Source organism: Ambystoma mexicanum, chromosome 2q (genome assembly GCF_040938575.1).
Source record: "Ambystoma mexicanum isolate Mex_15411 chromosome 2q, UKY_AmexF1_1, whole genome shotgun sequence".
Lineage (NCBI taxonomy): Eukaryota > Metazoa > Chordata > Amphibia > Caudata > Ambystomatidae > Ambystoma > Ambystoma mexicanum.
This window is the reverse complement of record NC_090924.1, coordinates 367,592,740-367,619,835: the sequence shown is the minus strand read 5'-3', so window position 1 is coordinate 367,619,835 and position 27,096 is coordinate 367,592,740. Positions and strand designations below refer to the sequence as shown.

Genomic DNA, 27,096 nt, shown 5'->3' with positions numbered 1-27,096 from the left:
GGATTGATAATTCCCTGAAAGAAAACGCCATCACGAAGGCCCTGTGGGATAAAACAAGAAATCTGACAGCACAATGGAAAGCTGTGGATAAAAAATTTGAAAAGTTTTCATGGACGCCAGCGCTTCAATTCTACAAGTCCAAAATAGTCCCAGCTCTGGTATATGGAATGAGTGCGAATCTCACCCTTCCGCAAGATCTGCGGCTAAAGCTGGAAGGCTTTGGGTGGAAGGCGGTGCTGGGTCTGCCGAAGTCAGCACCTATGGCGGCGATTCGACGGGACCTAGGCCTTATGTCTCTTGCATCAACAGTCGAGCAAGGTGCGCTGCAACTATTCAGAAAAATTCTTTTGCCGGACTCCCTCCCTATCTTCCAGGCTGTAGCAGAAGAAATTCAAAGAGGGAAGTATAAACCTCTAAATGACTGGGAAAAGAAATTAAAAAACAAACTGGGAGAGATAGACTGTATGGAAGAACTCCTAATCTTAAACCCAGGCAGAGTGAAGAAAAAAATAGAGCAGCAAGATTGGATTTTGACTAATGAAAAAATCCTGTCATACAAACTTCTCAAAGATCTCCCGCCGGGACACAATAAACTAAAAACACCATTTAGATATTGTGAAAAATTCCCTGAGAAAGAATTGAGAAGAACATTTATGAGAGCTCGGTTAAATACCTTACATACAAGAGAAATCTTGGCTCTCAGATCACAATCTACCATAGCTTCATGTCGGCTATGTGAAAACCCGGATCAGCTTGAAACTGCGAGACACCTACTGACGTCCTGTCCTGAAATGTCTAAAGAAAGAGAGACTTATTTGGCACCGCTATTATCTCACCCATCAGCATTAAGTGAAGAAACGGGTTGGTGTCGGCTAATTGCTGGTGACTCATCCAGATGGTCGAGGGCTGCAGCTAAAGTTTTGGATATTGCATTGAAACGAGCCAACCCAGTCAACCTCTAACGTCTATCCTCGAACGTTTACCGTAAAACGGATATTGATCAGTCTGATGATAAGATTGCGCAAATGACATAGGAAAGAAAAATTCAGCCGATAGCGGTGTCCTAAGTACTCTCGTATGAACTTGTTATCGAAATGACAAAAGACTTTTATAAAAATCTTTTATTGATTAAACACAAAATTTTGTTTTAAAAAAAAAGCTCCTCTAATAGCATAGGAGGTGCCCCTTTTAAATATAGAGGTGTCCTTGTATCCGAGTTTGTGTCCATAACCCAGAGGAGTGCCCTCTTCTTGTTTTTTGTTTTTTTTTAATAATAATTTTTATTATTTTATCAACAAAAACTTCAAACATTACAAACTTTGAGGACCTCCACATTTGCGTTTCACATCATTATATTACAAATTAAACGTTTCGGTCCTCCCCCCTCCCGTCCCTTTAACTCGAGCCCCTACTTAAATGTCGCTATTTTACTCATCAATCACCCCTTTCTTGTTACCCAGGATGTGCTGATTACCAGGGACCTATCTCCAGTCTCGAGGCAGAAAGTTGTTGCATCTCAGTTTAGAGCCTCATACATGCAGCGAGGTAGCCCTAAATCAGCTATGGGCCAGCCTTAAAGGCCTTTGAGAAGCTGACTGACCGGGTATATGCCCGATAAAGTTCTGACCCGGCCTGCCTCTATCACCCAGCTCTGTACGGTTCTTGTAGAACAGGGCTTTAATAAACTTGTTTTTTCCTTCTCCCTTAGGGGAATCCTGTCAAAGTTTGACAGTACAGCACCAACGATCTGTAACCAGGATGGATTTTTCGAAGTTCTTGGATGATGACTTTGATGTGAAGGAGTGGGTTAATGGCGCGTTTAAGACTGTTCAGAAAGATGCACCAGGGAAGGTGGATGGGCATGCAGCAACCCTGGTCATGAAGCTGCAGCTCTTTATCCAGGAGGTTAACAATGCCGTGGAAGGTATGTTTCATCTCTGGATCCATTGCTTGCCCCCACCCTCACCTCCCTAAAACTGTTTCTCCCATTCCTGCTTTTCCATTACAAATCATGCATTCCTCCCTATCTTGTTTTTCTTTATCGTATGTTGTCTTATACTGCTCATTGTCACCACTGGGGTTGTCTACAGGTGCTCACGTGGCTCTGCAAGAAAGAGGGTGTGATTTGTTAGTGGGGGTAGAATGATAGAATAGGTCCAGAACCATGAGAAACTGTTGTCTGTGTGTTGGCTTGCAGGTGAGTTGGTTGTGTGCACTGGCTTGTTGTATCCGTAAGGGTAAGACTCAATGCTTTGGTTGTTTGTTGTATCTGAATGTTATGTTGCGTGTGTCTGTGTTTTTTTTTTTTGCGTGCAGGGTTGTTGGTAGTCTTTTTGTGCGCACTGGCTCGTAGTATCCGTAAAGGGAAGGTCCAGTGTCCAGGTTGTTCTATGCAGGCAGATGTTATCTTGGGTGTGTGTTTTAGTGTGTTTCATGTGTAGTTTGGCTGGGTATCCAGTCATAATGTCGAATACAATAATGTCGAAAGTCAAAATGTCGAAAACATTTAGTCGAAAATAAAAATGTCGAATTACAAAAATGTCGAATTTTTTTCGATTTTTTTTCGAATTAATGTTTAAATAAATAATTAATTATAGTTTATAAAACATATTTTTTTAAATGGTTAAAGGTATATCCATGGTGGGTGGGGGGATGGGGAGGAGGGGGGGGGTTGGGGTAGGGGTTTGGGATGTTTTTTTTTAATAATTATTTAATTAATGTTTTATTAAATACTTTTTTAAAAAAAATTAAAGGTATATCCATGGGGGGTGTTGGGGGGGATGGGGAGGAGTGGAGGGTTGGGGTAGGGTTTTGGGATGGGGGGTTTGGGAGGGGGACCCCCCCAATAAAAAACGTTAGTATGTGTGACATTTTACATAGTTATTTTAACATTGGTTTTTCGATTTTTTTTTTTTGCGACATTGTATTTTCGAAATAATGACTTTCTATTATATGTATGTGTTTTCGACATTTTTGAATTCGACATTTTTTTTTCGACATTTGTGTAATTCGACATTATTTTTTCGATGATATGACTATAAACCGTTTGGCTGGTAGTTATGGTTGTGCACATTGGCTTGTTGTGTCCGTAAGGGTAAGGTCCAGTGTCTGGAATTGTTTGTTGAGTGCTAAAGTTAGTTAAGTGTGGCGTGTGTTTGTGTGCAGTTTGGCTAGCACATAGACATGCATAGTACTTCTGAGGTATGTTGGAGGGGAGCAGGAGCAGGGTGGTTAGTACATTGGTTACTCAAAAAAGTTCTTCCAAGTATGTCCTCATAGCTGATCCAGCTGCAACTCAATGGTAACCTTCGATTCTTACAGGTGCGGTACACTGGCCACCGACCCCTCCAAGCTCAATGCACTAGCTACTCCCACAAATTCCTCAATACATTGGCTAGTACCATTAGCCCATCTCTTCACAGCAAGAATTACCAGACACAAAGTGTGCTTCTGGGTGAAGTAAGATTTAACCGCTAAAGTGACACATTGCTAATCTTCACAAATCTATCTAAATGTGACGCACGTTTAGTATAGGAGGAGTGGGAAGTGGTGGGTTAGTGGCTTTCCTTCGTTCCCCATTGGTATTGTGGGTATTGTCCCTTTGTGCTGGTAATTGGCAGTTGAATAGCCATATTTTCAGTCATTTTCCGAGATGAGCTGGTCTTCTGTGGTCCTAATTTCCTTTGGCATTGTTTACTACAGATTAGTAATTAGGCGTGAGAATGCTGTTCCCCGGATTTCCTTTTTTCGTATCATTTCATCTCTATTTGCGATTACGCTGCTTGATATTAATTCCCTTCCTGGTTGGTAGTGGCTCATCTTGGCTTGGAGAAATTCGTCCCCTTGTCTTTGTAATGTAAAGTTAACTTATACTGCACACCGTTACCATTAGCATGCTAAACAGGTGTCTTCGTGGTTCTGTAAGAGAGTGGTTTGAGTTGGGTAGGCTAGTGGGACGAGAGGGAGAAGGATAGATGTGCTTTACTGTTGGTGCTTGTAGAACCAGGAGAAACTGGTGCCTGGTTCGGGTCAGGTGTGTTTGGGTTGTGTGCACTGGGGCTATCGTGTCCGGATGGGTAGCGGTCCAGCGATTTGGTGTTTAGTTTGCGGCGGTTGGTTTCGTGGTGCATGGGTGGGTTGTGAGTTTTGGTGCAGACTATGCTGATCACGAGGGTGTTAAACGAGTCTTTACGAGATCGTTGGTTACCTTTTCTTCCTGTAGACCGTGGAGTTGAGGTTGCCAGTATGTCGGTGTATCTATAGCCGATGAATGGGTAGCGCGAGAAATTAGCCCAATCCCCTCCTGACGATATAAGACAGGACGGCACTGAACCAACTCCCAACGCCACGGGTGGCACTTCTCAGAATTTGCGTGACGTCGGGACAGTGTTTCCACTGGCTGAGAAGGCTTGATGAAGACACCGATGATAGCGGAGCTGAACACAGGAACTTCCAAGAAGGCAGTAAGGCACAGGTACCGGCAGGGCACAAGACCGGCAAAGGAGAACAGACTGCAAGGAAAAGCAATACAGACAGGGGAATCCCCACTTCCTAGCAGATAAGAAGATTCTAGGAACCCAGACAGGACCTCCCCTACCCTAAACCAGGAGGCAGGCAAGGACCCAGCAAAACACCCTAAACCAGGAGGCAGGCCAGAAACCAGCAAAACCGGGAAGCAAGGGTTAGGAGGACCAAGGAGCAAGAAGGGGATAAGGAGAAGAGGCAGGGCTAGGCAGGATAAGGCAGAGCAGGGAACTGGAGGGCCGGGGCACGAGCGCCAGGACTCCAGCAGCGCATACACAGTAACAACCGCGTTGAGACGCGTTGTCCCTGCGTATGCGGTGCCCTTTTAAGGCCCGGGGTCAAAGCGAGGCTTGGAACGCATGTTCCGACACTGCGCATGCGTGGGACGTCGAATACTGATGATCCGCGCATGCACAGATCCTCGCAAGATGGCGGCGTCCACGGAGCCCCTCCGGACCGCGGGTCGGCGTGAGGAGAGACGCCACCGCGGGTACAGCCTCCATGAAGGAGGAGACCGCTGCGGCCGTGGACCAGGGACCCCAGGAAAGGTAAGTGACGCCCGCGAGCGCGCGGCGTGACACCATACCCCCTCCCGGACAACCCCGGAGCACCGGGTTTCCAAGGATAGCGGAGATAGAAGTCCCGAACCAGGCGCGGTGCATGCACGAAGGAGCGCGGTTCCCAAGTGCGGTCACAAGCAGGATAACCCTTCCAGCTGACCAGGAGCTGCAGAGCACCCCGCCAAATCCGTGAATCACATATCTCCTGCACCTCAAATTCAGGAACCCCCCGAACCAAAACCGGGGCAGGACGGGAACAGGTACGACCCATAACATCGGGCACATAGGGCTTCAAAAGGGAGACGTGAAAGACAGGATGGACCCTCCAAGAACGAGGAAGAGACAAACGAAAGGCAACAGACGAAATACGCCCAATGATGCGAAAGGGACCAAAAAAGCGGGGAGCTAGTTTCACAGGTAAGTTGCGTACCGGTAGATTCCTGGAGGACAGCCATACCCTGTCCCCAACATGAAGAACAGGCTCAGGGCTCCGTCTCTTGTCAGCCCGCTCCTTCATATGTGCTTGTGCCACTGCCAAGGTACCGGCCGCCAGACGATGTTGATCGCGGATCAGGGACACCAGGGCATCTGCAGATGGTACGGCACTGGAAGATGTAGGATGAACTGGCAGCAGTCTGGGATGAAGACCAGTGGAGCAGAAAAAGGGGCTGAGTCCGGTAGCGGAATGAACAGCGTTGTTGTAAGCTGCTTCCGCGGTGTCCAACCATTCCGACCAGTTGTCTTGGGTAGCATTGGCATAACAACGTAGGTATTGCTCAAGGGTCTGATTGGTGCGTTCCGTCTGCCCATTAGTCTGCGGATGATAGCCGGAACTCAGGGCTCGCTGAATGTCCAAATGCCGACACAGTTGGTCCCAAAAGGAAGAGATGTATTGAGACCCCCGGTCTGATAGAATCTTCTCCGGAAGACCATGAAGACGATACACCTCGTGTAGAAAACGTTGTGCCATCTGGGAGGCAGTGGGCAGCTTAGGAAAGGGCAAGAAATGAGCAGTCTTGGTGAAACAGTCCACCACCACCATTATACACGTGAAACCACCAGACAGGGGCAGGTCAACGATGAAATCCGTGGCGATGGTATGCCAAGGGTACGGAGACGTAGGCGTGGGTTTCAGGAGACCAATGGGCCTTTTGCAAGGAATCTTGGTCTGGGCACATACAGGACAGGAGTCCACGTAGTGCTTTACCAGAGTGGCCCATCCAGGCCACCAGTACTGCCGTGCAACCAGTTCTTGTGTTGTGCGGACTCCACGGTGACCACAAACGACGGAATCATGGCAATTCTGTAGAACGATTTTCTGGAGTTCCAAGGTGGGTACGTACAGACGGTCCTTGAAGAACAACAAGCCGTCACGTTCTCTGATGTCAGCGCGTTGTAGTATCTGTGATTTTGAGGGATCCGTACGTGTGGCCTCTATCAACTGTTGGAGCTGGGGAGTCACCATCGATAGAAAATGTTTTGACGCTATCAGAGGCTCCGGTTCCTTGGCACCTTCAACGTTGTTTTCCAGAGACCGAGACAGGGCATCAGCCTTAGTGTTCTGGGAACAAGGAATGTACGTGACGGTGAAATCAAACTGCGAAAAGAAAAAGGCCCAACGAGCATGACGGGAGGTTCTGCATTGCAAAGAGCGCAGGAACTGTAGATTACGGTGATCTGTACGAACCACCACCGGGTACCTCCCGCCCAGCAAGTGATGTCGCCACTCCTCGAAAGCAGCCTTTATCGCTAGTAATTCCTTTTCTATCACCGCATAGTTTCTCTCGCTCACTGACAATTTCCTTGAGTAGTAAGCCACCGGGTGCTCTGTTCCCGTGATTGCATCTTGCTGTAGTAAGACCGCACCAATTGCGTAGTTAGAAGCGTCTGTTTCAACCAAAAATGGCTTTTCATCATCTGGATGTCTAAGAACAGGAGCCGACATGAAAGATCTTTTCAATCCCAGAAATGCCTCCTCGGCCTGCGTGTCCCAGATAAACGGCACCTTGGTACTGGTCAGGCGGGTTAGACTGTTGGCCAGTTGAGAAAAGCGTGGAATGAAGCGTCGATAAAAGTTGGCGAAGCCCAAGAACCTTTGAAGCGACTTCACGCCATGTGGCGGTTTCCATTCTCTTATAGCTTGCAGTTTTGCGGGATCCATCTGCACTCCTGTGTTGCTGATCACATAGCCCAGAAATTCCATGCTTTCCCTATGAAATTGGCATTTTTCTATTTTGGCATACAGGCCGTTGTCTGTTAGTCTACGGAGAACTTCCTGAACATGCGCAACGTGTGCAGTACGAGTGTCAGAAAAAACCAGAATGTCATCAAGGTATACCCATACAGATATTCCAATAAGGTCCGAAAAGACATCGTCCATGAACCGCTGGAAGACGGCCGGGGCGTTGCAGAGTCCAAACGGCATCACCCTGTACTCGAAGTGACCAATAGGTGTTTTGAAGGCCGTCTTCCACTCATCTCCCTTCTTAATCCGCACCAGGTGATAGGCCCCTCTTAGATCCAGCTTTGTGAAGATTTGTGCGGATTTCAGGGATTCGATGATGTCCCGGATGAGTGGTAATGGGTACCTGTCTTTCCTCGTGATCTCATTTAGTTGACGGTAGTCGATACAAGGGCGCAAAGTGCCCTCTTTCTTCTTGACGAAGAATAACGGGAATCCTGCGGGGGACTTGGACGGCACTATGTAGCCCTTGTTGAGGCAATCCGTAATGTTCTCCTGTAGGACACCTTTCTCGAGTTGAGTCAACGAATAGATCTTGCCGTGGGGAATGACCGCACCAGGCAGGACGTCAATGGAACAATCAAAGTGCCGATGGGGTGGTAATGGTATGTCCTCAGGCTTGGAGAACGCCTTGTGGTATCCAGCATATTCTTGAGGTACCGATTGAGTGGCACATAAACGGGCAGATACGTCAGCAGGATTGAGGGACTCCAAAATTGCAGGAAAGGTTTCGTGAAGTACACAGTCCCGAGGACAACGTGTCGAAGAGAACATCAGGGAACGAGCGGTCCAGTCGACCTGAGGATTGTGATATAACAGCCATGGTAAACCCAGCACCACCGGAAATGAGGGAGACTTGATGACGTCCAATGAGATTCGTTCGAGATGCCCTTCCACAGAGAGCCACAAGGGATCGGACTGTTGGCAAACCGGACCAGAAGACAAAGTAGAACCATCGATCACCTCGACCACTGTTGGTCGTTCCTTGTAATGTAAACGGATCCCATTGGCAATCGCGAACGAGGCATCGATGTAGTTGCCGGATGCTCCGCAATCCAGAAGGGCCCAGGTTTTCATACACTTCCCTAGCCAGGCAACACCGACTTTCAGGATCAACAAGGGTACCGGGTTCATGGGAGGAAGGTCAGATTCAGAAAGGCGGCCCCCTGCTGCCTTCGCCTCAAACAACGGGCCTGTTAGTTTTCCTGTTTCTTCAGAGGGCGTAGCGGACAGGTGCCTAGAAAATGGCCAGAACCACCGCAATACAAGCACAAGCTTTTCTGTCGTCTTCTTTTCTTTTCGGTCTCGGACAACGGGCCTCGGATGGCACCCAACTGCATGGGTTCTGGACCCACATCGGTAGGAACAGCCGGTCCGGGGTTCTGTACTGGAAGGACCGGTTGATACCTGTCAAATCTGCGACGTTCACTCCGTCGTTCGGTTAACCTGTGGTCAATGCGTAAGACTTGTTCCACCAATGCAGGCAACGTTTCTGGCTCCGGAATGTGCAGCAATTCGTCTTTGTACTCTTCTCGTAGTCCCCGACGAAACAAGGTTTTTTGAGTGATTTCGGGCCATTGTGAATCGGTTGCTAATTGTCGAAACCGACTGATGTAGTGGATTATGTCACCTGACCCTTGTTTGATCTCCATTAATTGATTCTGGGCCATGGCTGCCAAATTGGGCGGTTTAAAGACGTCCAAAAAGGCTTTCTCGAAGGCAGTGAAATCACCCAACAGAGAACTGTTGGTAGAGACCAAAGGTGCGGCCCAAGCAAGTGCATTGCCGGTTAGGTTTCCAAGGATATACCCGATCTTGGCCTTGTCTTGACCGAAATGAGTTGACCTGAACTGGAAATGGATCCGACAGTGTGTACAGAACTCTGCCACTCGACGCGGGTCACCATCATACTTCATCGGAGTAGTGTAAGCCATGGAGTTCTCAGGTGGTGTAGCTGGTTGTGCGGGATTAGCCAAACACCGGTCCAACGCTTGTCTGAGGGTGTTGTTCTCCTGGCGGAGGGTGGTCATTTCAAGACGCATGGCACGCATTTCTTCACGTAGTTCCTGCATGTCGTCCATGTCGAGACTGGTGGAGAGGCGTCTCAATCTGTTAAACGAGTCTTCACGAGATCGTTGGTTACCTTTTCTTCCTGTAGACCGTGGAGTTGAGGTTGCCAGTATGTCGGTGTATCTATAGCCGATGAATGGGTAGCGCGAGAAATTAGCCCAATCCCCTCCTGACGATATAAGACAGGACGGCACTGAACCAACTCCCAACGCCACGGGTGGCACTTCTCAGAATTTGCGTGACGTCGGGACAGTGTTTCCACTGGCTGAGAAGGCTTGATGAAGACACCGATGATAGCGGAGCTGAACACAGGAACTTCCAAGAAGGCAGTAAGGCACAGGTACCGGCAGGGCACAAGACAGGCAAAGGAGAACAGACTGCAAGGAAAAGCAATACAGACAGGGGAATCCCCACTTCCTAGCAGATAAGAAGATTCTAGGAACCCAGACAGGACCTCCCCTACCCTAAGCCAGGAGGCAGGCAAGGACCCAGCAAAACACCCTAAACCAGGAGGCAGGCCAGGGACCAGCAAAACCGGGAAGCAAGGGTTAGGAGGACCAAGGAGCAAGAAGGGGATAAGGAGAAGAGGCAGGGCTAGGCAGGATAAGGCAGAGCAGGGAACTGGAGGGCCGGGGCACGAGCGCCAGGACTCCAGCAGCGCATACACAGTAACAACCGCGTTGAGACGCGTTGTCCCTGCGTATGCAGTGCTCTTTTAAGGCCCGGGGTCAAAGCGAGGCTTGGAACGCATGTTCCGACACTGCGCATGCGCGGGACGTCGAATACTGACGATCCGCGCATGCGCAGATCCTCGCAAGATGGCGGCGTCCACGGAGCCCCTCCGGACCGCGGGTCTGCGTGAGGAGAGACGCCACCGCGGGTACAGCCTCCATGAAGGAGGAGACCGCTGCGGCCGTGGACCAGGGACCCCAGGAAAGGTAAGTGACGCCCGCGAGCGAGCGCGCGGCGTGACAGAGGGTCATTTGAGGTAAGTGTGTAGTGTTAGTAATTGGTGGTTTTCACTTCGGTCTTTGTTGTGCTGGTCCTTGTGAGTTGAACAGCCAAGTTTTCAGTCATGTGAATTGGTCTTCTATTGTCCTGATTTCCTTTGCATTGTGTTCCATAAGTTGGCAATTAGGCGTGAGGATGCTGTTCCTCTGAATTTCCTTTTTTGTATTGTTTCCTTTTGATTTGGAGGTAGTCGCTGGATCTTAGATCTCTACCTGGATGGAAGCAATTGATTTTGGCCTGAAGAAATTCAGCTCCTTGTTTTTAATTTTTTTTTATTTGTATATGGTTTACATATGAAACCTTTACAATTAATACAGAAATTCATCAGTAGTAAAATACAGTCAATATCACATATTACAGATGCACAATAAAAAAAGGAAAAAATGCTAAAACGATTTCCAAAGAATATGTTGCCTCATTACTCACATTCGATACATACAGTCTATCAGTATTAACCAGATTTATTCATCCTGATTCTTCTTATTAAGAAACCAAATAATCCACACAGAGAGTAGAAGATAAGAGGGGGAAATAGTTCTTGACAATAGTAGCAGTTTCTTAATTTAAGAATTTCCCACAGACCGAGAGGAATAAATGAAAAGATCTAGAGATTTAATAAAGCCTGCCACTTCCAGTCCTTCCGCGGTGTTACAAATTGATAGGCATCTGGACCAAATGTAGTCATCTTCCCCCATATTACCCAATTTGGCAAATTTCTCCATATATAGACTTATTTTTTTCTTGAGCTCAGTACATTCAAGAAGAAGATGGTGACTAGTTTCCAAAACCCCTCTCTTTTGGCAGAATCTGCACAGGGTATTTGTGTCCTCAACAAGCTTCCTTCTCTTCATTACTTCTTTAGTTGTCAGAATATTCCACCTTAATTTAAGGAGGAGAGAACGATAATAGCGATTAGGAAACTGTGTCATCACAAAGGAAAGTGACCCTCTTTTCCTGTGCTCACATTTTAAATGAGAAAGAGAGGGGTAACACTGGAATTTATCTGTCGCACTAATCCAGTCGTCATCATATATGAGCTTTTTGACTTGTCTAGATTATTCACAAGCGTCTCCCAATCAGTGTACAGATCTCGTAGGGTTTGATCACATATGTCTCTAAGAGTGCATAGATATTTATTCCCAATAATATATCGCTGGGTAGAGATCATTTTCCCTAAGTCCTCATAAAGGGTTTCGCTTAGCGGATTTAGCAAGTTACGAAATAGAGCCATCTTCCACCACTGTGATCTTGCTTTCAAAGACAGAAGGCCCAATTCAAGTCGAATTGCTGACATTGGAATATTATTAGGTCATTTTCAAATTTTCCTCCAGATTACTCCTTCAATAGATTCCCAGAAGTTCTGCAATTCCAAAAAATGAAGCTGCATCCCGTATATCGCTTTTGGAACTATTTTCCCTTCATAGAAATCAACAGCTGGTTTTAGAGAGAATCGCCCAAATTTCCTGTACAGTTTGACTATTTGGGCTGTCAAAGGCAGGGCCTTCTGTTTAAGAAAGCTACGGAGCCCGGAGTTTGATGGCTGCGCCATTATTGGGAAGCGTAAATATAGAATGTTTTGCGCCCTTTCAATAGGTTCGGCTCCTAAATTCCAGCCCCATTTTTTTTCCCTTTCTTCCTTTTGAGACAACCAGAATACAGGTCTTGCTGGGGTTTGTTTTTAGACCATTGATTTCCACAAATTCAGCGAATTTGTCCATCAAACGCTGAAGTCCCACCCTAGTTTGATCGAAAAGTAAGAAATCGTCAGCAAATGGCAACCACGATATCCTTATTTCCCCCAGTTTTCCACTTACAAGTCTAGCCTCTTCCAAATATTCACCAACATCTGCAACATAGAGGTTGAAGAGACAGGTTGCCAAAGGGCAACGCTGTCTAACTCCTACAAAAGTTCTAATCCGTCGAGTCAGGTTTCCCTCTAGATTCAGGTGAACATGTATCCCCAAATTTTCATACATTGCCATGATTAACTTTAGCAGATCATCCGGGTTACCCCAGTTGGCAAGTTTGGCCCAGAGGCATGACCGGATAACAGAATCAAATGCAGTTGATAGGTCGATGGAAGCGACATATAAATTCCCACCAGATTTCCCCCAGGCTGAGTCTTGGAGGGCTCTCATGACCAGCCCGTTGAGATTTGTTGAGTGCCCTACTCTAAACCCAGTCTGGTATTTGTTTAAAATATGTGTCTTTTCCATCCTTTCATTAACATGCGATAGCAAGAGGGACGCAAATAGTTTACAATCTGCATCTATCAATGCTATTTGCCTATAGTTCTTAGCTGCATTTCGATCACCTCGCTTAAAGATGGGTACTATATGGGCTGTTTGCTCGCTAGTTGGTATAGTGTTACTTCTTACAACGCTTTTAAATAGCATTGTAAGAATTTGGGCCCACGCTCCTGGCATTGCTTTCAGTGTATTATTTGTCAGCCCATTAGGGCCTGCCGCACGCAAGTTCTTAGCTGTCTTAATTAGTTTCAATATCTCCACATATTCAATATCAGGATCCCAGTGTCCTCTCCTCACAGTCTCCTTCAACTTTTATTAGGCAATCGTCAAACCTATTCCCATACATGGCGATTAATAAGTTCCCAGAAGACCCTTAGGTCTCTTTTCACCAAAACACCTAGCATCATTTGTGCATCTTTTTGCAGCAAAATAGCTTTCTTGGAGATGCAAAAGTTCTTAATACTTCTGCCTGATATTTTTAGTCCTAAAGTTCTTTTCTAATTGGCCACTCTCAGATTTGCTTGCCTCTCTAATAATCCGAAGCATTTGAGACTTTTCTTTAGCCACACTCTCATCATAGGTGTGCATATGCTTTCTTTTGGGGATCCCCCTTCTTAATTTATGCTGGGCCCTTCCATAAAGATCCCTCAAAAAGGTATCGAACTCCAGAGTATTGAATACTTCCTGTTTCCAAAGATAGGAAGTACTATTCAGGGTGTCTGCTAGTTCACCATTGAGGACTTCGATATTGCGTGGTGACCACCTGATTCCTCTACCTTGTCTTAGAGTTTTCAGATTGGTTCCACCGCCTTTAAGTATCTTATTAAGAGGGAGAATTAATTGAACTTTCAAGGTGCAGTGATCACTCCATGTGTTTGGATTCACAGTAATACCAAGCGATAGTTTGGTAAGACACTCATCAACAAAGATGTAATCAATTGTCGATGTACTCGCTCCCCTCTGCCACGTTGGTGGAGTGGGCTGAGTCGGATCTAGTGTTCCATTAAGGCACACTAGACCCACGGATTCAAGGCAGAGATTTCCCAGTGTACCCCAGTGGAATTTCTGGCCTCTATCTGGTAAGTCCAGCATTTCCTCTCCTAAGACCTTGTAGCCCTCATCCAAAGAGATACTGTTATCGATCCCAACTAAATCACCAAAGATTTTAACAATCTCACCTTGACAGATCGAAGAATCCAATATGGAAGAATCAAATGCTGCGGTGAAAGCTCCCCTGTAACAGCCCTGTCCTCTCTGACCCGGAATAAAGGTAACCAAGGGAAAGGACAGGACCGCAAGGGAAACCCTCGAGTGGGAAGAAAACCCTGGTCGAGTCCGGGAATCTTGTGGATCAGAGTGGATAAGAAACTGAGATGTCCTCTATTCGTGGCAATGGATGGCAGACGGGATGGCTTCTTCTAGATGCACAAAGGAATATGAGAAGAGAGTTTTTAGAGAAGGATGGAATCAGGATAGAATACTGATATATGAAAGAGAAGTTCTCTCACCAACCAGCGATGGCAGGAGTCGGGAGTTGGAGGACCGGTCTTGGGACTCGGGAGTAAGGCGGATGGAAGACAGGAGCTCTACAATAAACAACCGGGTAAGTACCAAAGTCGGAAGGAGGAAAAGATTCTGAGATAGAAAGGACTTACTCCTAGCGGGTGCCTAAGATAGGACAAAGCCGGAAACAGCGCCTTTGAATAGGCTATGGAGAGAAGGGCTTGGCGGGCTGGTTTGAATGCTCGAGGAAATAGAGTCGAAGGGGGAGGCTGGTGACGAGGTCTGGGAAACATGAAAGAACAGGATTAGTATAGATGAGAAAGTCGTAGTTGAAGATATAGTAAGGCAGTAGAAAAGTCTAGTAGCAAACTGACGGAGCGTCACGAGCAACAGAAGCGACGCGAAGAGCTGTCTGCTTCAGTTCCGGATAAAGGATCACGTGAGCGGTCATTGGCGTCTCGGGGAAAACGTGAAAAGACTGGACCGCTGCCCTCCGCTCGGAGATCACATTGAGCATCCATCTTGGAAGTACTATGTCGAAGCGTACCGCATAAGCGGTTACGAGCCCACAGAGACCATCTACCGCAATGTGTAACAGATACGGCAGTCTGAATTTAGATCCCCAGCAAGGATCACTTTCCATATATGGTTACAGATTTCCAATCTAGTACCTTTTCCGTATCTTTTCCAAAAATACCCTAAGTGGTGCTAACCCCAGATGCCAATAAACATTAATCAGTAGGATATCCATCAATCCATCCCTAGAGGACACTTTGACTGCCAAAATCCCCAACGGGAGACCAGCGATCACCGATGTAGAGAGACCCAAAGTAGACTTAAGTGCAATAATGAGGCATACCTCCCTTACTAGGTTTTGCCAATTGTGAAAATATTTCGAAGCCATCTGCAAATGGTTCCACCAGGAGCCATGTTTCTTGTAAAAAGATGCAGTTATTATCTTTCAGCATATGCGCTGTATCAATGTTCGTAAATAAATACATATTTCCTCTGGTGTCCCATGAGATGCAATTCAAATGAACTGCTTGATTGTTCAATCACGGGGTGTAAACTTCTCATGTTATCAATTCCGCAAGGCTGAGGTAATTTGGGCACAATCTTGCATTTCTCTAAACTGCCCTCTCGGAAGATGCCTCCGTTGGTCCCTGTTATTTCTTTCTGGTCGGAAAACCATTGTCAAATTACCTTATATTCTGTATCTTTTTGTCCCTTAATTCGATTCTGATCCATCTTCACAGTCTTTATTTCAAAGCCCAGCTCTCTCAAATCTTCGATTTCCCCCACTACCAGATTAAGAACCACCCAAGACTTAAAGAGAATGTTACTTATATCAGAACGGCCTTTCATTGGGTCAAGGTCACAAGTAGACAGCAGAGTTAAAGAGGGGATCTGGGAGAACATTGGGTGGTGGGGGCAGAGACGGGCATTCCTTCACATTACTTAGAGTTGTCCTTTTCAGAACGTTGCTTATATCTAGTATTTTAGGGTCAATTTCCCCACTTTTTGAAGTTCCCCACCCTTTACGTGTAATGTGTCCGGTATAGTCAGATTTCTTAAATATTTACGTGTTATAAAGTTTCATTTTTTAATGTTCTTTTCATTTTTCGTTTTCCTAATTTGCTGCATATGTCTTTTACTAACCATAATCTTTCTTTTACATGGCGTTTCATCTTTAGTCAGATCAATAATCAGGGTCTCCTTATTTAAATCAGAGTTATCCTTTTGGCTGGATATAGTTTCTTTATTTATCCCTTTCCCATGGTGTATCTCCTTGGTTTTATCGTATTTGGGAGCCCATGTAAGGGGTGTCGGGCAGAGAATATCATGTCCCGTCACCGTTCTTCCCTTAATAAATTCTGAATTTACCAGATTAGCCTTGTCAGGCTCAACCATCATTACAGCCTGTCCTCCTAACTCGGTTACTAGTATAGAGTTAAGAAGGGGTCCAACTCCTTTAGTAATAGTAGGGGATGGTTCAGCCTCCCTCATCCGTTTTACCAAGTGATCTAGACCTTCTAATCTCGTATAGATTTCTGTGAGAAGTTCAGTGTGGGATCTAACCTCTGCCCATATGTTGTCATATAGGTTTACAAAATAACTTAAAACCATATTTAATGCAGAGACGGTAGGTTGAGTGAGTCGGATCCTTTCATCAACTTTCTTTAAAGTGTGATGCAATGTTGCGTCATCGGGATTTTCTTTTGCGGCTTCCGGCAGAAGTCCCCTCTCTCTTAGCCAATTCTGTTTCTCTGTATACTCCTCAATAAAATTGGCGAGTTCAGATGGAGATCCCATGTATGAGGCATCACATCTCTGTTGAATAACACTATTAGATTGGCTCTGTATATGTCCCAAATTACTTTCTGCAATTGCCTGATCGGCACACTCAATGATGCTCAAGTCGTCCATATCATTTTGTGTTGCATCATTTACTTCCAACTTTTTAATGACATCCGCCATCAGGCAGTGATCTAGTCTGGCTACAGATATCGCTGATATAACTGGTTTTATTTCGGTACTTGTAGCCATTTTTTTTACCAAAGAAGTTTGAAATCTTGTTCCCAGCAATAGGTCCTCCTAACCTATTCTTAGATTGTTTCTGATTTAAGGGTTTACCCAAAGACCCTATTATTGGTGTTTTGAATAATTCTTCACCAGATCTCGCATTGTCTTGGTTGTAATCTGGATATATATCTTTCATATCAGTTTGTAACTTCTATTTTTTTGTTAGGGGTAGGTAGATTAAGAAATGATTTACTGAAAGTACCATCAATGTTAAGTGTGCAACTATTATTATTTCCAAAATTGCTGTTCTTATTCTGTAGGGTGTCCCTTTTGTTCTCAAAAATTTTGGACTCCCTAAAGTTAATTACTTCCTTGGTAGGCCCCATTATAGTATCCTAGGGCATAATTGGAGTCTCTGTACTCTGTTTGGTAGGATCCCCATCCTTCTCGATTTCCCGAATTGGGATATCACCTAAGTGCGCTGCTACTACCTCACCCAAATTTTGGGCCAGACTAGCTGCTATTCGACCCTCCTGGACATTAATAGAACTATCATGCTTCCCTTTGAAAATGCAGCTATTATCCATAGCCCCTTTCCACGACATATGTGTCCTATTTTCAGTCGACATCGAGACATCAGCATTTTCTTGATTATGTATTTGGGCCACGGCTGACCCTATAGAATTACCTGGAGCCCCCATATCAGTATTAAACACCAAAGCACTTTCCCCTTTCAGTACCTCTTCCCTACCCAACAATTTATTTTCTAGGGGCAAATCAAGTGTTCTATCTTTAGTATCTGTATCCATTAGGCTATTTATGGATTTATTAGGTTTGTTTGCCTCCTCAGCGGCTAATTGACTCCTAAGCCCCTTCGAGCCATATACAAAATATTTTTTCCTTTTTAATTTGATTTTATTATGGTAGGGTCAGCCAGCCACTTGCGCATAGAGCAAAAGAGAGATCAGATATAGAGAAAATGCCCCAAAAAATTACAACAAAATATTACTAAAGAATAGGGTCCACCACCCTTATCAATTACCTAGAAACTGAATACATCTCCCAAGATAACTACCAGTCTGGACGGGCAATGGTGTGGCTAAGATAGCTTCACCCTTGCGTAGAAGAGACGAGAAGGAGGGAAAGAGAAATGAAACGAGGAGACCCGTTATATCCCCTTATCTGTTACTGTTAATTACTGATAGCCTAAATGTCAAACCAGTTATACAGCACAAGTAAACGTTCTAGAGTAAATACTGGCCAAGTAGAAAAAAAGCCTTATTAGTTCTAAACCAATATACCAAAATCTGGGATAGCCCTATGAGTATATCTAAATACAATATGCAAAGGTTTAGATATATTGAGCCAGTTAGTTGTAAAGTGCAATATGCAAAACAATGTATCAAAAGTTCATCACATAGTGGACATAGTCCCTTCAAACAATATGCAAAGTCTTAACCAGACAAAGGCCCCACCAATTTGTATCGGAAAGCACTCAATGTGCTAATAAAAAGTTAGAGCCATTCATGTGCCAAAGTGGAAAGTGCAAGGCAAAAGTTCTGAGAAAACCATGTACAGAATAAAAAAGAAGGAAATGTACACCAGAGAGAGAATTAAGAGCTATATGGAAACCTATATATTTAATATTTCAATATCTTTTCAATTTAAAATAGGGCGATGTTGTTTTGTCCAAGACATTCAGCGTTATAGATTAGGTTGCGAGTTTGTATAAGACCGGAGGGGGAGAGGAATCCTCGCAGCCCCCAACCACTACAACTGCGCCTCCAAACACAGGGAAGAGTTCAATGAGTCACACAGTCCATATAATAGAAAACTTTAAAATTGTCAGCTTTAGCAAGTCCTAAATAAGCAAAGTGGGATTTAATATAATGACTCTTCGCACCATAGACTGCCAATCCATTTTTCTGAAAATGTTAGTCAAAATTTTCAGAGGCGTTTAAATTCCAAGACCGGTCTGCACGCAATTACCATAAGGGTACCTTGCAGTCGCAGCAGTAATTATTCAGCAACAGGTCATCCAATGGCTCGAGCTACACAGGCCCGCAAGGCAGGGAGCGCCGAGTGTCAGCGACTGACCAAGTGTTAATCTCACCTACCGTTCTAGAATTCCCGAATGCTAGGGACGGTTTTATAAAACGGGTGCAGTTTGAATAGCACACGGGCACCTGTGTCGTTTCTCGTGATGTAAGATGAGAGCTTTAAGCGCACCAGGAGCTTTTTGTGTTTAACTGTCCACACTGTATAGAAGAGTCAGTACATTACCCAGCCGTTCTGGAAGTAATCAAGTTCCAGCAAGCGTCCCACGGCCAGCGTCCAGCCCAAAAGAATAGCTGCGCCCTTTTAACTGCTGCAGGCTTCTCGCCGCGAGGGCGGCGGGGCTCGGTTGATACTAGTTCCCATCCGAGAAACGGACCATCGGTTGTTGGGGCCATTTCTCAGATGGGAAATAGCTGCTTCAGTGTGAGTGAGCTAGTTCCCATTAGAGAAATGGCCCTTTTTTGCCCCCTAGTGGCTAAGTCCTGCATAATAATGGGAACTAGCCCACTCACACAGAGAAGGCTAGTTCCCATTAGAGAAATGGCCCTTTTTGCTCCCCTAGTGGCCAAGTCCTGCATAATAATGGGAACTAGCCCACTCATACAGAGAAGGCTAGTTCCCATTAGAGAAATGGCCCTTTTTGAAACTTGGAAAGAAAAACCGCAGCGTTTTCCAACACAACCGCTGTGTTTCTGCCTGCTGTGGCTATCACTTTGGGTCTCCGGTGCTCCCAGGGGAGCACCGGAGACCCAAAGTGAAAGCCACAGCAGGCAGAAACACAATGCGGTTATGTTTACATGCCGCGTAGTGTTTCTACCTACAGCTGATTTCCCATTTGGGGCTCTCGGGCTCCCAGTAGGGAGCCCGAGAGCACCAAATGGGAAAGCAGATTCAGGCAGAAACAACGCGGTTGTTTTGGAAAACGCTGCGGTTTTTCTTTCCGAGTTTCTCAGGCTGCTCCGAGCCAGAGGAGCCTGAGAAACTTGGAAAGAAAAACCGCAGCGTTTTCCAACACAATAACGTTGTATTTATGTTTGCGGTCGCTTCAAAAGCGACCGCAAACATAACTACAACGTTTTTAAAGCTGCGGTTTTATTTCTAAGTTTTCCGGGCTCCTCCAGCCCGGAAAACTTAGAAAAAAAAACGCAGCTAGTGCTTATTTTAAAAAAATAAATAAATAGCACTTACCGAGATTCAGCTGCAGCTCTCCTGCTCTGGTCTCCGGTCCCCGTCCTCCGCCTACAGCACTAATGAAAGGAAAGCCACCCAGCGGTAGCTTTTGTTTACTACAGCTGGCTGGCTTTTCCTTCATTAGTGCCGCAAAAGCAAAAGCCAGCAGAGGAGGGCCTCCATTTCACAAAATGGATGCGCCCATGTGCTTGCTTTTGCGAATTTTGAGCTTGAATAGCTCAAAATTTTGCATAGGAAGTTTTAAAACGGAGAATGCTAGTATTTTTTTTTTATATTGCCTATCTATTTTTTAAATAACATTTTTTACTAGACCATCCCTTTAACGGGTCGTATGAGCAAGGCAGGCTACCAGAGACCCTGCGAGAGGCGGTGATTATCCCGCTTCTGAAGCCGGGCAAGCCTAGCACTGATTGTGGGTGTCGTACAGGCCCTTATCGATGCTCAATCAGGATAGTAAAATCCTCACTGCTGTACTGGCAAATAGGCTTAAGGCTGTCATTGGTAAACTGATACACGCCGACCAAACGGGCTATGTCCCGGGCAGGAACATAACTGATAATCTCAGAAGACTGCATCACATCCTTGACCAGACAAAAAATGACCCGGGTGAACTGGCAATAGTTTCACTAGATGCGGCCAAGGCCTTCGACGAGTGAGATGGCCGTGGTTGATCGCGACCTTAGAGGGCTATCGAATGGGACCGGGGTACCTCAGGTGGGTGACAATGTAATACAGCTCCCAGATCGCCAGGGTCAAAACGGGTGCTATCATTTCGGACAAATGGCAACTAAGCAGAGGCACTAGACAGGGCTGCCCGTGGTCGCCCATGTTATACATATTGGCACTGGAGCCATTGGCCACCTGCCTGAGACAGCAATACGAGGAGATAGGTATTTGCACTGCGGGTGGCATGCACCTGATTTCTTTATATGCGGACGACATACTGTTATATTTACGCTACCCAGAAGAGAACATGAAATATATTCTAGACATGATGGAGCAATTTGCTGTTCTGTAACGCTCACCTGACTCCCACGGAGGCGCTGGTCTAGTCTGGGTTGCTGTGGCCTCTTCGAGCGTGATGCGCAGAACTCGGAACACCGACTTAACAGGACCCTTAAATCTTGCTTGTCTGGCCCGTAGGAATATCCTTCTTATGGTTTGAAAGGATGAACTCTCCATCCTGCTTCTGGTGCAGGGGCGCGTGTTTGTCCAGTTACTTCACTGGTTTTCAGAATGGCGCTGGCAAAATCCACTTGACTTTTCCGAGCGGAATGCCGTAAGTATGAAGATTACAAAAGTTCAAGTGTTGAGCCTCCTTTTCTGTTGCCTTCCTAACCTGTGATCTGTCCTTTATTTCAGGTGCAGAATGAAGGCGATGCGTTGAGGGATTGACTTGCCGATGGTAAACTCAGGTGAGTTAGCGATGGGGGCGATCCCTCTTAATGTCTTAATATTCCTCCAGTAATGTCTTTTGTCCTTTCCCCATAGGGGCCGGGGTGCGGTACCTGCCAACGTAGCGGCGCCGACCCGAAATGAGGAATGATCCACCAACAGTAGACTGGTAAGTGTTATGGCGGAAAATTAGGCTTTCCTCATATGTTCCTTCTGCTCACCTTTTGTCTCTTCTTCTCTCCCCTAGGCGCAGAGATGTGGCGACCGGTGCAGACAGTCGCGGTGGAGCCAGAAGAACTCCCGAGGACAGGTGAGTGAAGCGCGGCGCTGCAGCGAGCAATGAGGTGCTTTTAAATGAGTCTTTTCTCAGGAACGCTGGCGTGAAGGTTCCGGATGCAGGTAAGAAGTTTGATAAAATTCTTGGTTTTCACCTTTCTCTTCTCTTCTTTCCTTACAGGTTTTCCAGGATTGAGGCGGGCGTGGCTGGAGACCAGATGCAGGAGCAGACATGGTGAGCGTTCAGCTGCTTGGATGTAGAACAACGCGAAGCGTGAGCTACTGTCTGGGCGTGGCTTAAATAGCCCCAAAGTAGTTCCAGGTAAGTATCCTTCCCTGGCCACGCCCGAGTGGCAAAATAGTGCCAATGAAAAAATAGTCCCTTTCAGGTCTCAGGGAGGCCTGAATCTTGCAGCATGGTCTGCATCAGGTAAGTGCACAAAACACCTTCCTTTATGAGCCTGGCGCCTATGGCGCCAGGACTGATGTCCAACATGAGCCTGGCGCCAACGGCGCCAGGACAGAGTCCAAAGAGCCCCTATAAGGGGCCGTCTGGCTTTTACCCGGGGGCATGATGCCTGCTCCCGGGGGTGCTGGGCCTGGCCTGGTGCTCCGGGGGTAGGCATCATGACAGCACCCCCCCCCCCAAGGCCCCTCCCAAGGTCGTTCCCTCTGGAGGTTTCGGTTTGTTTGGGAAATTCCGATGGAACCTTTTTACCAGCCGAGGTGCATGTACGTGGTCGCTGGATTCCCAAGACCTTTCCTGAGGCCCGTACCCTTTCCAATCAATTAGATAGAAAAGTTTTGATTTTGAGATCTTAGAATCCAAAATGTTCTTCACCTCGAATTCAGGCTCCCCATCTATCTGGATTGGTTCTGGTGGCTTTATTAATCTGGTTCCTGGTTGCACTGGTTTCAAAAGTAACACATGAAAAACGGGGTGAATCCGCATGTTAGCTGGTAGATCGAGCTTGACTGCCACTGGGTTAATTATAGCTTTGATCGAGTAAGGGCCCAAATACCTTGGATTAAAAGTTTGAGGTCCCTTGAGCAATAAGTGTTTGGTAGCCAACCATACTTGATCCCCTATTTGGTATGAAGGCGCCTCACTCCGATGCAGATCTGCATTCTTTTTGTATTTCCCTTTTGCTTGTTGCAAATGTGCAGTTGCATCCTTGAAGGCTTGAGTTATCGTGGAATGCAAATGGTCCACTGCGGGCATTTCAAGGCTCAGAGGTGAGTCCAGGTCTGAAGTACGAGGGTGATGTCCATATAGGGTATAAAAGGGGCTTTGTCCAGTTCCAGTGTGTACCGAGTTATTGTATGCATATTCGGCCACCCATAAAATATCCTTCCAATTTCCCTCCGATTGGTGCAACATACATCGTAGGTATTGTTCAAGGGTCTGGTTCGTTCTCTCCGTCTGACCATCGGTCTGTGGGTGGTGGCTGGTTGAGAGTCTTACGTCTATTTGTGCCAGTTGACAACACTTTTTCCAAAAATGAGAAATAAACTGGCTTCCTCGGTCGGAGACTAGTATGGACGGGAATCCATGCAAACGGATGATATTTTCAAGGAATTCCTTGGCTAGGACAGAAGCTGAAGGTAATCCTTTCAACGGAATAAAATGGGCCATCTTGGAAAATAAATCCACCACAACCAGAATAGTATTGTATCCATTACAAGGGGGCAGGTCCGTGATAAAATCTAGTGACAAGGTGTGCCAAGGTGCTGGTGGAATGTCTAAAGGCTGAAGAAGACCGGCGGGTTTTGTCTTTTGGCCTTTGTTTTGGGCGCAAACTCCACAGGACATCACGAAAGATTTAATATCCAGGATATTTAATAGCCAGGATGTCCTTCCATCAGGGTATCATGATGACGGGAAATAACCAGTTCTTGCAATTCCTTTTCTGGCAGAAATAAGCATCCTTGGAAGTAAGGTAGGCCATCGATGACCGAAAAGTAAGACCCTCTTTGGATCCAATCCTGCAAGGCTGTAAAGTCCAGGAGTTGTTTTACCCGTGCTTGAATGTCTTCAAGGGTTTGTAAAGAGGTTATCCCCAAAATTCTTTGTTCGGGAATTATCGGCACAGGTTCTGAGTTTGTGTCTATTTCTCCCATTCCTATTCGAGATAGCGCGTCCGCTTTGCCATTCTTACAGCCGGGGCGGTAAGTGATTACAAAATCAAACTCAGCAAAGAACAAAGCCCATCGGAGCTGACGTGACGATTGAGCCTTGGCAGTTTTTAAATATTGTAAGTTTCTGTGATCAGTGATCACAGTGATGGTATGCCTGGCGCCAAGAAGATAATGCCGCCAAGCCTTAAAGGCGGACTTAATGGCTAATAATTCCTTGTCGGTGATTGCATAATTTACCTCAGGCGGCGAGAACTTTCTGGACCAAAATGCTACGGGGTGCAGTTGGTTGGTTTCAGGGTCTCTCTGAGACAGGACAGCTCCCATGGCTAAGCTGGACACGTCGGTTTCAACTATATATGGGAGATCGGGACGCGGGTGCTTCAAAATAGGTGCGGACGTGAATTTAGTTTTCAATTCCTGAAAGGCCTGTTCGGCTTCCTCGGTCCATTCGAAGCGTTTATTTTTCCGCAAGAGTGCAGTGATGGGTTGTACCACACGTGAAAATTCCGGGATAAATCTGCGATAAAAATTGGCAAAACCAAGCATGCTTTGGACACCTTTCACTGAACTAGGTGATGGCCATTTGAGGTTTGGCATCCACTTTTCGTGAGTCCATTCGGACCCCTTTAGGTGTCAGGATGAATCCAAGAAACTCAACCTCGGTGGAATGGAAAACGCACTTTTCCAGCTTTGCAAACAGTTTGTGCTGGCGCAATTTCTCAAGGACGGCCCTGACATGCTGTCTGTGATCAGATTCCGAAGAGGAGTACACAAGAATGTCATCGATATATACGACAACACAAACATCGATGAATTCCCGAAGGACATCGTTCATGAAGAATTGGAAGGCAGCAGGCGCGTTGCACAACCCGAAAGGCATCACCTGGTATTCGAATAATCCATATTTTGTACGGAAGGCCGTTTTCCATTCGTCGCCTTCTTTTACTCGCACCAGATGATAAGCCCCCCGGAGATCTAACTTGGTGTATACGCAAGCGTCCTTCACCTGGTCAAGGAGTTCAGGGATCAGAGGCAGAGGGTAACGGTTTTTAACAGTTATCTGGTTCAATGCGCGGTAGTCGATACAAGTTCTAAGGTCGCCTTAATTTTTGGGCACGAAGAACAAAGCCGAGGATGCCGGAGACTTTGACGGGCGAATGAAACCATTGGCTAGGTATTGATCTAAATATTGTCTCAAATGCAGATTCTCAGGTTCAGTAAGGGCATAAATCCTGCTACAAGGGGGTTGTGCACCGGGCACCAGATCGATTTGGCAATCGTACGATCTGTGGGGAGGTAACGTGCTGGCCTGTTCCTTTTGGAAGACGTCCTGAAAGTCTTAGTATTCCGGAGGTAGTTGCATGGAGACAGAGGTTACAGATGCTAGACTAATCTTCAGATTTTCTGGGTAGCAGGTTTGTGCACAATCCGGGAAGGTTATTCTCTTCGCTCGCCAATCAATTCGAAGATTATGTGTCTCTAACCAAGGGATTCCGAGAATAACCTGAAACTGTGGAGCCTTGATTACATCAAACACAACTGCCTCCCGATGGCCGTCCGGACCTATAAGTGTCACCTCAGCAGTGGAATGTGTTACCGGTCCTGAGGCAATTTCGGTTCCATCGACTGTGGTGATGACATCTTTGCTGGTTTTAGGACGCAGAGGGAGGTTAATCCTAGAGACCAATTGACGATCCACATAATTTCCTATAGCCCCACTATCGATGTATGCCTTTATTGCATGCAACCGCTTAGGCTGTTCCGGATCTACGAGGACCATTGGCACAATGAAATGCGAGGTCTGAGAGTTCGTTTTCAAGCTCGGCAAGCGGACCCCTACGCTTGTCGGGCGTGATCGTTTCCCGAAACAGAGTCTTCATGGTTTTTATCAGCAGCTCCTACCACCTTCTTGGGCGGTTTTGCCGGACAATCTCGTAGAAAGTGTCCAGAGGACCCACAATAAAGACATAATTGCATCTGCCGTCTTCTTTCACGTTCTTTTTGAGTTAAAGGTCCTTTAACCCCTCCGATTTGCATAGGCTCAGAGACATCGGCACCCTTGGGGTTAGCGTGGGTCTTGACCAACACGCGGGTCTCAAACTTGGACCGATCTGCTTTTCTGTTTTGAAGTCTGTGATCCAATTGGACCACTAAGTCTATATATTCTGTGCATTCTTGGGGCGGATTTACAACTTGGGCCAGGACATCTTTTAGTTCTCTGCGTAGACTTCGATAAAATAACGTGATTCTTTTATCCTCTGGCTACCCAGTTTCCACAATTATTCTATTAAAGGTTGCAATGTAGGATAGGAGGTCCTGATTGCCCTGTCGCAGCGATAGGAGTTCGTCATCCAGAGCCTGCCCCTGAGAGTGTCGAGCAAATAACCTTTCCATGCTTGCTTGAAATCCTTGAAAATCACGGAGAATCGGGTCATCTTGAGTAACCAGTGGAACTGACCAATCGGCAGCACAGCCGCTGAGATATGACAATACAAAGGCATGATGCCTGCTCCCGGGGGTGCTGGGCCTGGCCTGGTGCTCCGGGGGTAGGCATCATGACACAATCTCTCTGCCATAGCGGTTAACCCCAAAAAGTCTAGCGTGTTCCCTCTGGGGAGATACAAGCTTGTCTTGCCCGGGAGTCTGCCAGTGTTGCCGATACCCTGGCACACAAAGTCGTTCCGATATCTCGGAATTGACATATACCATACGGCAGAAGAAGAACATGCACGCAACACGGTTAAAGCAGTAGAAGAAATTAAGAACAGCATGGGATTCTGGTCCAGGTAACCCCTGGCTATGGTGGGGAGGGCTGCTCTTCTAAAAATGGTAGTTTTGCCCAGACTGTTGCATTTCTTTGTTAACATCCCGCATGGGATCCCGAGGCGCTTTTTCGCTAGCCTCCATAGCCTGCGTAGGGGCTTCATCTGGGGCAACTCCAGGAACAGGGTGGCCCTCTGGAAACTACAGAACTCGTGTGATAGGTAAGGTATCAACCTGCCAAATTTTGAGCTATATTATCTGGCAGGGCAGCTGCAGTATGTAACAAGATGGCTGTCTGACGAGGAGACGGCAGAAACCAGGCTGCTGTGCAGGGAACCGCTCCCCTTCTTTCTCAAAGAAGTGGTGTCGCTGTCCAAGTCGAGGGTCCGGGGGATGGCGGGCTGCTGGTACTGGGATGGGAGATATGGCACAGAACGTGGCAGATTGCGGGACACCCGGTTCCGTACTCTATGCAGGTGCCGCTTGCAGCACTATGTGGAGAGGATCCCCAGCTGATACAAGGGGTCCGCAAGTACTGGGAACCAGTGGGCCTGGCCACCGTGGGAGACATATGACTGGAAGGGGAGGCATT

General features: G+C 46.5%; 1 protein-coding gene across 2 annotated transcripts in view; it reads left to right on the top strand.

The window, feature by feature from the left end:
- COG7 (component of oligomeric golgi complex 7) overlaps window positions 1-27,096 on the top strand; it is a 1,349,184-nt gene that overhangs the window by 98,009 nt on the left and 1,224,079 nt on the right. For both annotated transcript variants that reach the window (XM_069647398.1, XM_069647397.1), the window contains exon 2: window positions 1,709-1,924. In XM_069647398.1, coding sequence (XP_069503499.1) covers window positions 1,709-1,924 — 216 coding nt within the window. The remainder of the gene's footprint in view (window positions 1-1,708; window positions 1,925-27,096) is intronic.